This window comes from Electrona antarctica, assembly GCF_951216825.1.
Source record: "Electrona antarctica genome assembly, chromosome: 6".
Classification (NCBI taxonomy): domain Eukaryota; kingdom Metazoa; phylum Chordata; class Actinopteri; order Myctophiformes; family Myctophidae; genus Electrona; species Electrona antarctica.
In genome coordinates this window covers 41999697-42011146 of record NC_136811.1, presented here as the reverse complement: position 1 = coordinate 42011146, position 11450 = coordinate 41999697, and the positions used below count along the sequence as shown (strand labels likewise).

At 47.6% G+C, this 11450-nt stretch overlaps 1 protein-coding gene across 1 annotated transcript in view; it reads left to right on the top strand.

The window, feature by feature from the left end:
• Positions 1-4339: 4339 nt before the first annotated feature.
• The window catches only part of tgfb2 (transforming growth factor, beta 2), a 36545-nt gene continuing 29434 nt past the window's right edge, over positions 4340-11450 (top strand). Inside the window, exon 1 of the mRNA XM_079502546.1 lies at positions 4340-5287. Coding sequence (XP_079358672.1) covers positions 4939-5287 — 349 coding nt within the window. The 5' untranslated portion in view covers positions 4340-4938. The remainder of the gene's footprint in view (positions 5288-11450) is intronic.

The following is an 11450-nucleotide window of genomic DNA, read 5'->3' as shown; positions in this document are numbered from 1 at the left end:
TTCCTTTTGCGTCATTATCATTTGTGGTGGGATCCACCACAGGCTGTGTCCCACATTATTACACAGCACAGCATGTTAATAATTGTGCAGCTAATGGTCGTCTTTGGAAGAGTCTGGCGATAACATCTACTTGGGACAGGACAATCATGCTCGCTTTCACGGAATGTGACATTAAACTCTTTATGACCCCGTGGAGGAAATGTGTGTGCCAGAGAGCACAGGCCAGCTGGTGACAGTGGAATAGCTGTCATACTATACATAAACCTTCCTGTTTAATGACGCTCATGCCTGTGTCTGCTGGACTGTTGCCAAGGCGAAGCTGCCCCCCTCCCACTGCACACACACACACACACCCTCACCTTGCCTCAAAATGACCCTGGGAGGCGATGTGGCGTTGACAGTTCTGCTGACTCTTCCCTTTCTCTTTTTTCCTCCTTTCTTGTGCTCGTTCTACCCTTCTCTCCTCCACTGTCTGGCCCTCGCCACACAGCGAGTGGAAATATTTGCCGAGGGCCTTATCGCCGTGAGGAGAATGCCGGCGCGTCTCTGCAGACCTGTCTCCACCATGCAGAACGCCCATTCGTCATGGCAACACTGTGGCCTGCCACTGTGGAATGCCAGCCTTCTCCCTGGCCTTGTTGACACACAGCTTGAGAGTGGGTCGCTATAGGTCTTCTTCATTTACTGCCTCGGCTGTCGCTCATCGTCGTCATCTCTCTTTCTCTGGTCTCCTCGTGCTGATCGGTAGGGACCACCCTGGATCGGCACAGACATTTTGGATGCGTATCTGGGACCGCCTTGAGGAAAGTGAAGGGGCCTGTCTGTGTGTACGCCAGGTTCACAGGGAATGCAGAGAGATGACGTGAGCCAGAGACCCAGTGCTGGACGTTTGTGCAGGTGCACTGAAGTGCAGCTGATAGAGGCGGGGGGGGGGGGGGGGGGGGGGGGTTCTCTCTCCCACACTCTCATAAGCAAATACATTCTATGAGAGATGAGGGTCCTGGTGTGGAGACCTGCAAAAATAATGTCAATTACTCCCAATCTGGTGTAATGTTTTTTGCAGTTGTGGTGAGCAGGTGTTCGAAGGTACAGTCCATGGAGCAACTGTCTAAGCATGAAACAGCTACCCCCTCTTGTTTCTCACTTTCTCACGCACACACGCGCACGCATAGACACCCACACCTCTTCTGGCCTCAACATCTGTCTATGTGGGTACTGATTTAGTGACAACATCTGGTTTACACCAGTGGGCTGGATGCTGAGAGAGTTTCTGAGAGCCTGTCACTGCTGATAAATGGCTAGCTTTGGTAGGGGTATATGGGGTGTGGACGGTTCTTGTGAGAGGGGAGGCAAAAGGGCCTTGGCAAATGATGAAAAAAGTGAGATTTTCTAAGGCGCATAGACGTAAATCAAGCTGGCATACACACAAGGCGTTGGGACTGTGGGAGAATGGAAAGTGGAAAGGAGAGCGCGGGGGCGGGGGGGGGGGGGGGTAGTGAGGGTGGTGGGATGTACTGTAGATCCTGACTCATGTTTGACATGATCCAATTCTAAGACAGGTGTAAGGAAGGATATGCGTTTTGCTCATTATTACATTACCCTCATTGTCTCCACCAGGCCGAAGGCATGGGGAGAGAGTATGTTTTGCACTCCGTCCGTGTGTGTGTCCGTCCGTCCGTGTGTGTGTCCTTCCGTCCGTCTGTGTACAGCTAATCTCCGGCACCGTTAACCCGGCCGATGCCAAACTTTGCACACACACTCCCTGGATGCCAACGATGAACCTCTGCCCCACATTTTCCAGAACGGCCTGTTATAGCGCCACCATGAGGCAGCTTTTCACATTTTTACCTAAAACTGCACCAATCTGCGTGAAACGTTGCATGCACACTCCCTAGAGGCCAAGGACAAACCTTTGACCTGCATTTTCCGCATCTGCCTTTTATAGCGCCACCAGGAGGCCGACTTTTGTAAAACACATTTTTTGATATTACTCCTCCAGATTCTGTCCAAAAATCTCACAAATCGTTACACAGTATCTCTATGGTCATGTGCTCAAGTCGGATCTGTCTGATATTTCATATTCCATCCTAATTGGCTATAATTGGCTTTCACAGTTTGCAAGATTGCCCCGTTTTGAACAATAGCCTCAAATCATGAACGCAGCATGCAATTTACGTGAAATCTTTCACACATTTTCTTACTAGGCTGAGGAATATATCCCACCCTTTTCACATTGGCCTGTTATAGCGCCACCAACAGGTTGATTTTTGCAAAACACGTTTTTGGAACAAAATGCCTCAAATCATCCAATTGCCATCAAAGGCGTATGAAGAAATGGCTACAGAAATACATGATCTCTGTAGTCATGTGATCAAGACGAGTCTGTTGGATTTCTCAGATTGTACACTGATTGGCTAACATTGCCTTCCAAAGTTTTCAGGAGTGGCCCGTTTTGTACAAAATGCTGCACATGTCCTGCTCATCCAGAATTCTATCCTCAGAGATGCTATGAGTGATCTGGCTCTCCTCAACAAAATGAAGAAAATTGTTGCAAAAACAAATAAAAAAAAACATCCTCCTAAACATTTTGCCAAACATCACACACACTCCTATCCTCCTGGTGGAGACCTGTGCCCGGAAGGGCACTTTTTCTAGTTGTTCTCTGTTCCTATAGGTGGATCTGGCAATGGTTCAGTTACACTAGAATGGCTCATGTTGCTCCTGTCATGGGTTAGATCAGGGGTGGGCAACTGGCGGCCTTCACCTTCACTTAATGCGGCCCGCTTGTTAATATCAGAATACTGATATAGTATTGATTTCAGCTGTTACATTGTGTCCAATGTAGTTATGTTAACAGTTCATAAAGTTAATATAAACTAAATGCATTTGAAATTCAATAAAAAGGTTACTTCTCAGGATTCCAATTCAAAAATAGAAAAAAAAAACTATTCAGGTTTTCAACTCAATTATAGCAAAAAAAATTGCTACGACAGTAATATGTACTGTGGCCCCTCTGGAGTGAGTGTGGAAATATATTGGCCCTCGCCATCGTCAAAGTTGCCCACCCCTGGGTTAGATAGTGTTTCCCTCTCTGTGTAAAGCACAGCAGTGTGCCCTTATACACTTGATGCTTCCGCAGAAGTTGGATAAACCGTCAGGTAGGTCAGAGATTCTACAATCTACATGATCTGACATGCAGTCATTTACATTTCAACTTGGCATTTAATGGGTTTTCACATTTGGGGAATTTGAGAGCGCTCCCACCTGCCACTTGGCAGATTAAACAGCCAAAGGGGTTGGATATTGATTAAGTGCCCTGAGAGGAGGGTAGTACCTTTGCTCCATTTCGCTGTGTATATGATGTGTGTGTATATACTGTAATATATATACAACAAGGCCTATATAAAATACATGCAGTTGTGTGTGTGTGTGTGTGTTTAAAATGTAAGCAAAAGAAAAAATATCCCACCCTGGAACATTTCCTAGGACTGTGTGTGTGTGTGTGTGTGTGTGTGTGTGTGTGTGTGTGTGTGTGTGTGTGTGTGTGTGTGTGTGTGTGTGTGTGTGTGTGTGTGTGTGTGTGTGTGTGTGTGTGTGTGTGTGTGTGTGTGCGCGTGTGTGTGCGCGCGCGCGCGTCCGCGTGCCCAGCCTGAGCCTGTGTGTGAAAAGCCAATTGATTTGTCTGGCTTTAGGACCCAGTGTCATTGCGCGTAGGGCCAATAGGCCATTACCCGCTGCACTGTCCCATTGGGCGCGCTGAGCACTCATATTTACAATAAATCGCCTCGTAACCTGGAATCGAAGGGGTCCCCTGGTCTGAAAGTGATGACCACAACCTCGGTTTGTAGAAGGGGGAGCACGTGGTAAAGTTAGTCCCCCTTATAAATCTCCCACAGCCTACAGGCGGCCGCCCGCTGATGCTGTCCCACTCACTGGCACGCGTAAAGAGAGGAGCAGTGCATTTCTGAACCGTGCTTCTTCAACTAGATGGGCTGAGTGAGAGGGACGACGTGAAACGGTCCTGCTCTGTGGGCACTGAAGAGAGACAGACAGACGGCGGTCGTTTTATTATTTGACCACCTGACCCATACATGAAGGAACAGTGTTCGGTTGTGTCATTCTGATTTCGCTACGTGTTTCGCTTTCTCTCCATATACGCCGACGCATGAGCTATAACGACTGACAACTTGACACCTTGCGAGTGCCAGGACGGATTTTTTTCCCCCCTCTCCCCCCCACCCCCCATTTTTCTCCCCAAGATTGGGGTCTGTTGATGAACGCAATGAATCGCTTTATATCAAGATCCTGAAGTTTGACTTCAGCTACACACAGTTGATCAAAGACGGACGTTGTGTTGCGTTGCGTGCGTTGCTGTTTGGCCACGGGTTGGAAAGCTGTGTTCGTGCTGATGCGGTGGAGGTGTGCTCTATACCGCAGGCTACACGTCTGTGTTGCTCAGCTGGCGACAGCAACTTAGTTGTTATACCTAGTTTTGTGTTTTCATCGGAATGTTTTCTTTTATTTTTGTGCCAGTGACCGTGGACATTTAATGGCCTGACAGCTGGCGTTGGCGACTCCCATGCAGCACCACCTTTACGCACTCCTGGCATGCGCTTATATGATCATCAACTGGGAATAGGATCGATTCGGTTTGCTCTGACCGAATAACGGATTTTGCAACCGGGACGGGTGGATGGATTTTACGGCGCGATCCAAAAATATTTGACTGAAACTGAAAAGGGAAAAGTTCAGACGAATTTCCAAGGCATGCAAGTGTAAACGTTGTCTCCGTTTGAAGCAGTCAGTGACATTCTCCGCGAAATGGGTTTATTCCGTTAACATTTAATTTAACCTGAATTCAATCTTTTTTTTAAAAATCTATATTGATTATTGATAAGAATTCAAGAAGCTGCTGAAACCATCTCGCTGGTGAGGAAGATGAACTTCTACATTCTAAGCCTTCTCCTGACTTTGGATTTAGCCTCTGTGGCGCTCGGTTTGTCCACGTGCAGCACGCTGGATATGGACCAGTTCATGAAGAAGCGCATCGAAGCCATTCGGGGACAGATCCTGAGCAAGCTGAAGCTCACCAGCCCCCCGGAGACGTTCCCGGAGCCCGAGGAGGTGTCCCGGGACATCATCGCCATCTACAACAGCACGCGGGACCTGCTGCAGGAGAAAGCCAACGAGCGCGCCGCGACGTGCGAGCGCCAGCGCAGCGAGGAGGAGTACTATGCCAAGGAGGTGCATAAGATCGACATGCAGCCCTTCTACATTCCCTCAGACAGTAAGTGCGTCTCATGTCATGGAACCACCGCATGCACCGCGTGGTGGATTCGAACCAGGGCTCGCGTCATTTGGGGTCAGGGCAGGGGGATGGCCATCCAGCCATCCCCCATGTTCACAGTTAACCCCAAATTCAATATGTCATAGTGCCTACTATTTCTCCAACATGTTTTATTCCTTCTCAGATGAATAGATTTCAGATCAATGCTGCTGACGTGCAGCTCAATCCATGCTCGTCCATGTCTCCGTGATGTGACACATGTGTTGTTTGTTGTCTTGTCTGTAAACCCTAAACCGTACAATTATTGGTTATCCCTGCTATAATTGGGCATGTGTTCCGCGTGGGAAACCGATCGAGGTTCGAATCCTGGGTGTTGTTTAAAAGTCAAATAGTGGCATATATAAGCATACATAGCCTACTTTGCGGCGCGTTTGTACGCGCGCACATGTTGTGTGTGTGTGTGTGTGTGTGTGTGTGTGTGTGTGTGTGTGTGTGTGTGTGTGTGCGCGCGCGCGCGTGCATACGTGCAAAGTATGCTGCTGGAGTGGTGCCTGCCTCAGCCTGGGATGGGATGGAATAACAACAACGGGCTGTTGAGCTATATGGAATTGACGTCGTCATGAGTACAGTATGTTGTCACGTGCTGCAGGGTTTGTGATTGTTTTGGAAAAAGCATCCCGTTCCGTTCGTTCTCTCGTCTTCTTGGACCGGCCGCAGGGAAAACAGCCATAAAGCACACGGAGTTGGGCCCGCGCTGCACGGAGCGCTCCTCATACATCAACAGAATAGTAGCCTGACGTGAACTTCTGCTTCTCATGAAATAAGGTGGAATGATTTCCTTCAGCCTGCTGCTGCTGCTGCTGCCGAGTCACAGTCACGGCGCCGCCGTGGAAACTTGTTATTGTATAGTTACGAACTGGTAGACGCAGACTACAATGGAACACTGATCCGAGGACCCCCCCCCCCTTTGCCCAAGCTAAGAATGGCTACCTTGTGTGTGTGTGTGCGTGTGTGTGTGTGTGTGTGTGTGTGTGTGTCTCACGCGTGAGAGAGAGAGAGAGAGCAGGCCTAGTTTGAAGCCATGTCAATTTTGACCTAATGTTATTTTGGCTCTTAATGTCCTTGACCGCAATTTCTCCCTAAGAGACACAATAACACAGAGTTACTAGTGTGTGTGTGTGTGTGTGTGTGTGTGTGTGTGTGTGTGTGTGTGTGCATGTGTGTGTGTGTGCGTGTGCAGTGCAGTGTGCGTGTGCTTGTGTCACTCACAGTTACCTGGATAAATCACACTAAGTAGATAAATGTCTCGAGTTTGTGATCCGTGTATCAGACTAACCGAGCCATTTCTAACTCCAATTCCCCATTCATGTGTGTTTAATAAATGGGTAATATGCAATGTTCCTATACACATATACTCACTTTCAAAGGCATGGCAGGCTGGATTTATTATAATAATATGAAATGACACCGTAGTGCCATTAACTTTGAAATGGTTTTCCCCTTCGGATCAGGAATGTGAGTATATGGTATGAAGGAAAAATAAATTAGCAGATACTTTATATGCCCCAAGGTGTATTTTGCATTAATGTTATCCTTGGCCCGGCCTGTTGTATAAATACCCTAAATATGAATAGATCTGGCCCGGGGCCAAGTGCAACCATGGAAGCATTTACACGGTATAAATAATACCAAGTCAACATTCAGAGAAAAGGGCCAGATTATTAAAAAAATGTGTTCCTATTAATCTTAACTTCTAACGCTGCCCAGCTCCTTAGATCTGGAGCGCTATGATGACAGAGAGAGTGAGATAAAGAAGGGAGAAGGAGAGAGAGTATAGAAGACAGGGAGAGGGAGAGAGGTTGAACCAGCAGTTAACCCCTCAACCGCTCAGCTCTCTTCCCTCCACTGGGCAGCCCTGCTGGCGTGATTGGGTGTCAGAGTGAATGTCTCTGCCAGCTTATTTGCGCACGCACGCACGCACGCACGCACGCACGCACGCACGCACGCACGCACGCACGCACGCACGCACGCACGCACGCACGCACGCACGCACGCACGCACACACACACACACACACACACACACACACACACACACACAAGGGTGTCAACCTTATTTGGTAGGGCGCCAGGAAGTCCTTGGAGGCAGCGCCGCAGGGCACAACGGCACTGGAACCTGCACAAAAATGTGCGAGGGAGAGAGGGGGTTGTGGGGGAGAGGGGGAGTGGCCGAGGGGGATGCGGGGTGGCGTGGGGTGGGGGTGGCAGAGGGACATGGCTCTGGCTGGCCGGGGCCAACAGTGAACTATTGAAAGCAAGCACAATCTGCACGGCATTGTGCATAGCAACTATATATATGTTGCATCAGGGCCCTGGGCTCTGCTCGACCACTTACTCCATGGAAAATTCCAGCAGGAGACCCACTGTCGCTGGGGTGTGGACGGAGCTTCTGCTGTTGGTACTGAGATCCACCACATTCTATCTCTTCTTCCCATCCTTCTCATTAATCCCCCCCCCCTCTCTCTCTCTCTCTCTCTCACCCCACCTTTCAAATTTCTGTATTGTGCCATTCCACAAGAACATTGCCAGATCTCTCCGCAAAGATGCCTGTGTGTTTGGTTGCCATTATAGTGTGAAATTTTACCACATACTTATATGGCACAAGTTTGTCTCTGGTATAAATGACCTATAAATTAGCTATTATGCGTTGGCCTGCTTGACACAATGTTTGCCTGTTAGCATGCCCAGTAGAAGAGCTGAGTATACATAAATGCCTCTTTGGCATGGGCCTGTCTGCCCCCCTAAGTTATTGTATGTCTCTTGTGTGCTATAGAGTTCCCCTAGTTGCCCCAAAGCAGCCTGTGAACACACTGACCCTAGTGTGTGAAGACTGGGGCTGCTTTCAAATGTCTTATCCCCCCCCCCCCCCTGTGTGTTTAAACTATGCAACTTCAAGTTTATATTTGTTTTTCTATCAGCTTCCGGGACCTTCCTGATTGGCGTTGTAGCATGTTCGTTAATTTAAGTGTAACCAAATTCTGGTTGTGTACACTCAATAGCTACAATTCGATACATTTACAGTTACACTGAGGATCTTACTGTATATGTGCATTATTTTGCCACACATCTCCATCATGTGTGGTATGAGTGCTGAATGCCTGAAGTATGACGTTGGCATTGTTGAAATATGAGAGAACGAGAGAGAGAGAGAGAGAGAGAGAACTGAACCATGGCCTCTGTCAAATGTGACAAAGTAGCAATGCTGTGTTATTCTTGGGGCTCGTAGAGATCATAAGTGCAACACTGTCCAACCGCTCTTGATAAGGCTTTACAATTGAGACGTCCTTGACGGCCGGCGAGCTCACCAGATTGGCCCAGCAGACTCCCAACAACTGTTTCATTCAGGCACTGATAAAAGTTGCCCTTTCACGTTGCATGTTTACCTTTAATGACATGTGGCATCTGATTTACTCTTGCGCTGTTTGGTTTGGAACAGTAATGGAACTGCACGTGCACTCCTCTCTCCCTCTCTCGCACGCTCGCATGCTCGCACCCACCCACCCACCCATGCATGCACGCACGCACGCACGCACACACACACACACACACACACACACACACACACACACACACACACACACACACACACACACACACACACACACACACACACACAACACATCAACAAGTCTACCATCAGCACATTTGACAGTAACATGGAGAGGCCACAACTGCATATCTTCTCTCATAACTCAGCCATGGGAGGTGTTTGGCTAAGATTTCAAAGAGTAGAAGGCCCAGAGCAGAAAGGGTCAGTTGTTATTGGGAGTGAACATGCAGTGCCACACATTTACTCATTACATTTACAAAACCAAAATGTGGACCACATGTTGCATTCTGCTTGTTATTTAGAGATCTCCATTCAAATTGCGCTAATTAGCTCCATCAGGTAATAACTCTGTGCGTAATTCTTTGAACAGCTTTTTAACATCAACTGTTTGGATTGTTAAGAGCAAATGAAAAACATTATGAGTGCTTTTAAACACTTGATTTTCAGCATTTGTTTAATGTGTAATTGGCTTATAAAATGCCATAATATCAGTCTGAACCCACTTTGAAACTATAGGAGGCAAATTAACTGAAAGTACTACACTGGTGATCTCGCTGGCTGCCATTGGCTATATTGTTGTTCATTTGGTGCTCATCTCAGTGTCATATTCTGAAGTTGAATGTGACACAAAGTTTAAATGTAAGCCATATACGTTGTCGTATATGAACAGTGAAGGTAGCCTAGACCTGCAGCGTTCACGTCACATTGTGATGTGAATCATGTGACGCAGTGTGATCGGCTATTGTAGTCTATTTTTGAAAAGTTTCAGAATGTTGATTTAAAAAAAACAACAACAACCTCTTGAACATTTTTGCCTATAATCATACAATGCCCAAAATAGAGACGGCACTGAAGTCTCTTTTTTTTTTACAGTGTACTAGCAATACATTGAGGTATTCCTGTGGTGGGTACATTCAGAGAGGTCAATACATTGAGGTATTCCTGTGGTGGGTACATTCAGAGAGGTCAATACATTGAGGTATTCCTGTGGTGGGTACATTCAGAGAGGTCAATACATTGAGGTATTCCTGTGGTGGGTACATTCAGAGAGGTCAATACATCGAGATATTCCTGTGGTGGGTACATTCAGAGAGGTCAATACATCAAGGTATTCCTGTGGTGGGTACATTCAGAGAGGTCAATACATCGAGGTATTCCTGTGGTGGGTACATTCAGAGAGGTCGCGAGAGAGAAGTCGTTTGTTTGGCACAAGTTATAGAGTTGCAGAAAGGAGTTCTAATTGGGCCTTGAAGCTATATGTGCAGGAAGGACATGTCACTTCTGTAATAGGAAGCAGAACGTGTCAGGCTCAGAGGCCTTTTCAAAGATAAATGCACATTCATGAATAGCTGTTTATATGGAAACGTAATAACGTAATAACTGTCTGTGCATGTGTTTATGTATGTGTGTGTCTTTGCAGAAGATGAAAGATGCACTGAGAGTGACTGTGTGTGTGTGTGTGTGTGTGTGTGTGTGTGTGTGTGTGTGTGTGTGTGTGTGTGTGTGTGTGTGTGTGTGTGTGTGTGTGTGTGTGTGTGTGTGTGTGTGTGTGGCTGGGTGGCTGGGTGTGTGTGTGCGGGTGCGTGCAAGCTCTCACGCTTGTACATTTGAGTAGCCTATGTTCGTGTGTGTTAAATTAACATGTGGGCATGTGCCTCTCAGTCATTGTTAGTTTGTGTTTGAGTGGTGGTGTTTGTGCGTTCTGATGTGGTAGCCAGCCGCGGCACGCTGAAAGCCCCTATATGTGTTGAGCTTCTTGTGCCTGTGTGTATGATGGATAGTGTTTAGTTAGTCTAAGTGAACACTCTGGCCTATCCCCCAACCCCCCCTCACACTCCTGTAAATAAACCGGGTCGTGTGGCGTGTGTTGGTTTGTGAAGAGAGGACTGTGAACCCCCCCCCCCCCCCACAAAAAAAAACGGGCAAGCAGATGAACACAAACACAACCCCGGAGAGAGCGCACGCACTCTTCGCCGCTGGACCACGGTCAAAGCCTCGTCGTCGCGTACATCAGCAACAGCAAACTTTCATTAGGCGAGCCGCGCACTCACGGAGAGAAGGCCTGGCACAAGACCCTCGCTCACAAGCCGTGCCAGCCCAGCCGTCATTAAGAGGGGGCAGCTTTTTGTTTGTTGAATTCTTGTCCCTGAGGCTGTCATCGCCCTGCCCCACTGGCAACGATGCTGTTCCACTGCCGCTTCTGTGTTTTGGTTTCAAGGATTTGTTGTTTGCCACTCTACTGGGGCCCCAGGCTTTTCATGGTAATTTAACTGGAACTACAGCCGCAGTGTTAGTACTTGGCCCTTGTACGTAGTTTAAAGGGTGATTTATGCTTGGTTGCGTGACACCAGCAAGCAAATAAGTGTAACTCAGGCCTTACTTTACATCTGGCCATTGTGTTTATTCGTACAAGTTGTTATAGGGGGCAGCGAGGTGCCGGAATGGATGGAGCCTCTTAATTGAAAGGTCACAGGTTCAAGCGCCGCAATAGTCAATGTGCACCCATAACTTAGTTATAAACTCAACTAAATTATAAGCTGTAACTTAATTGGTT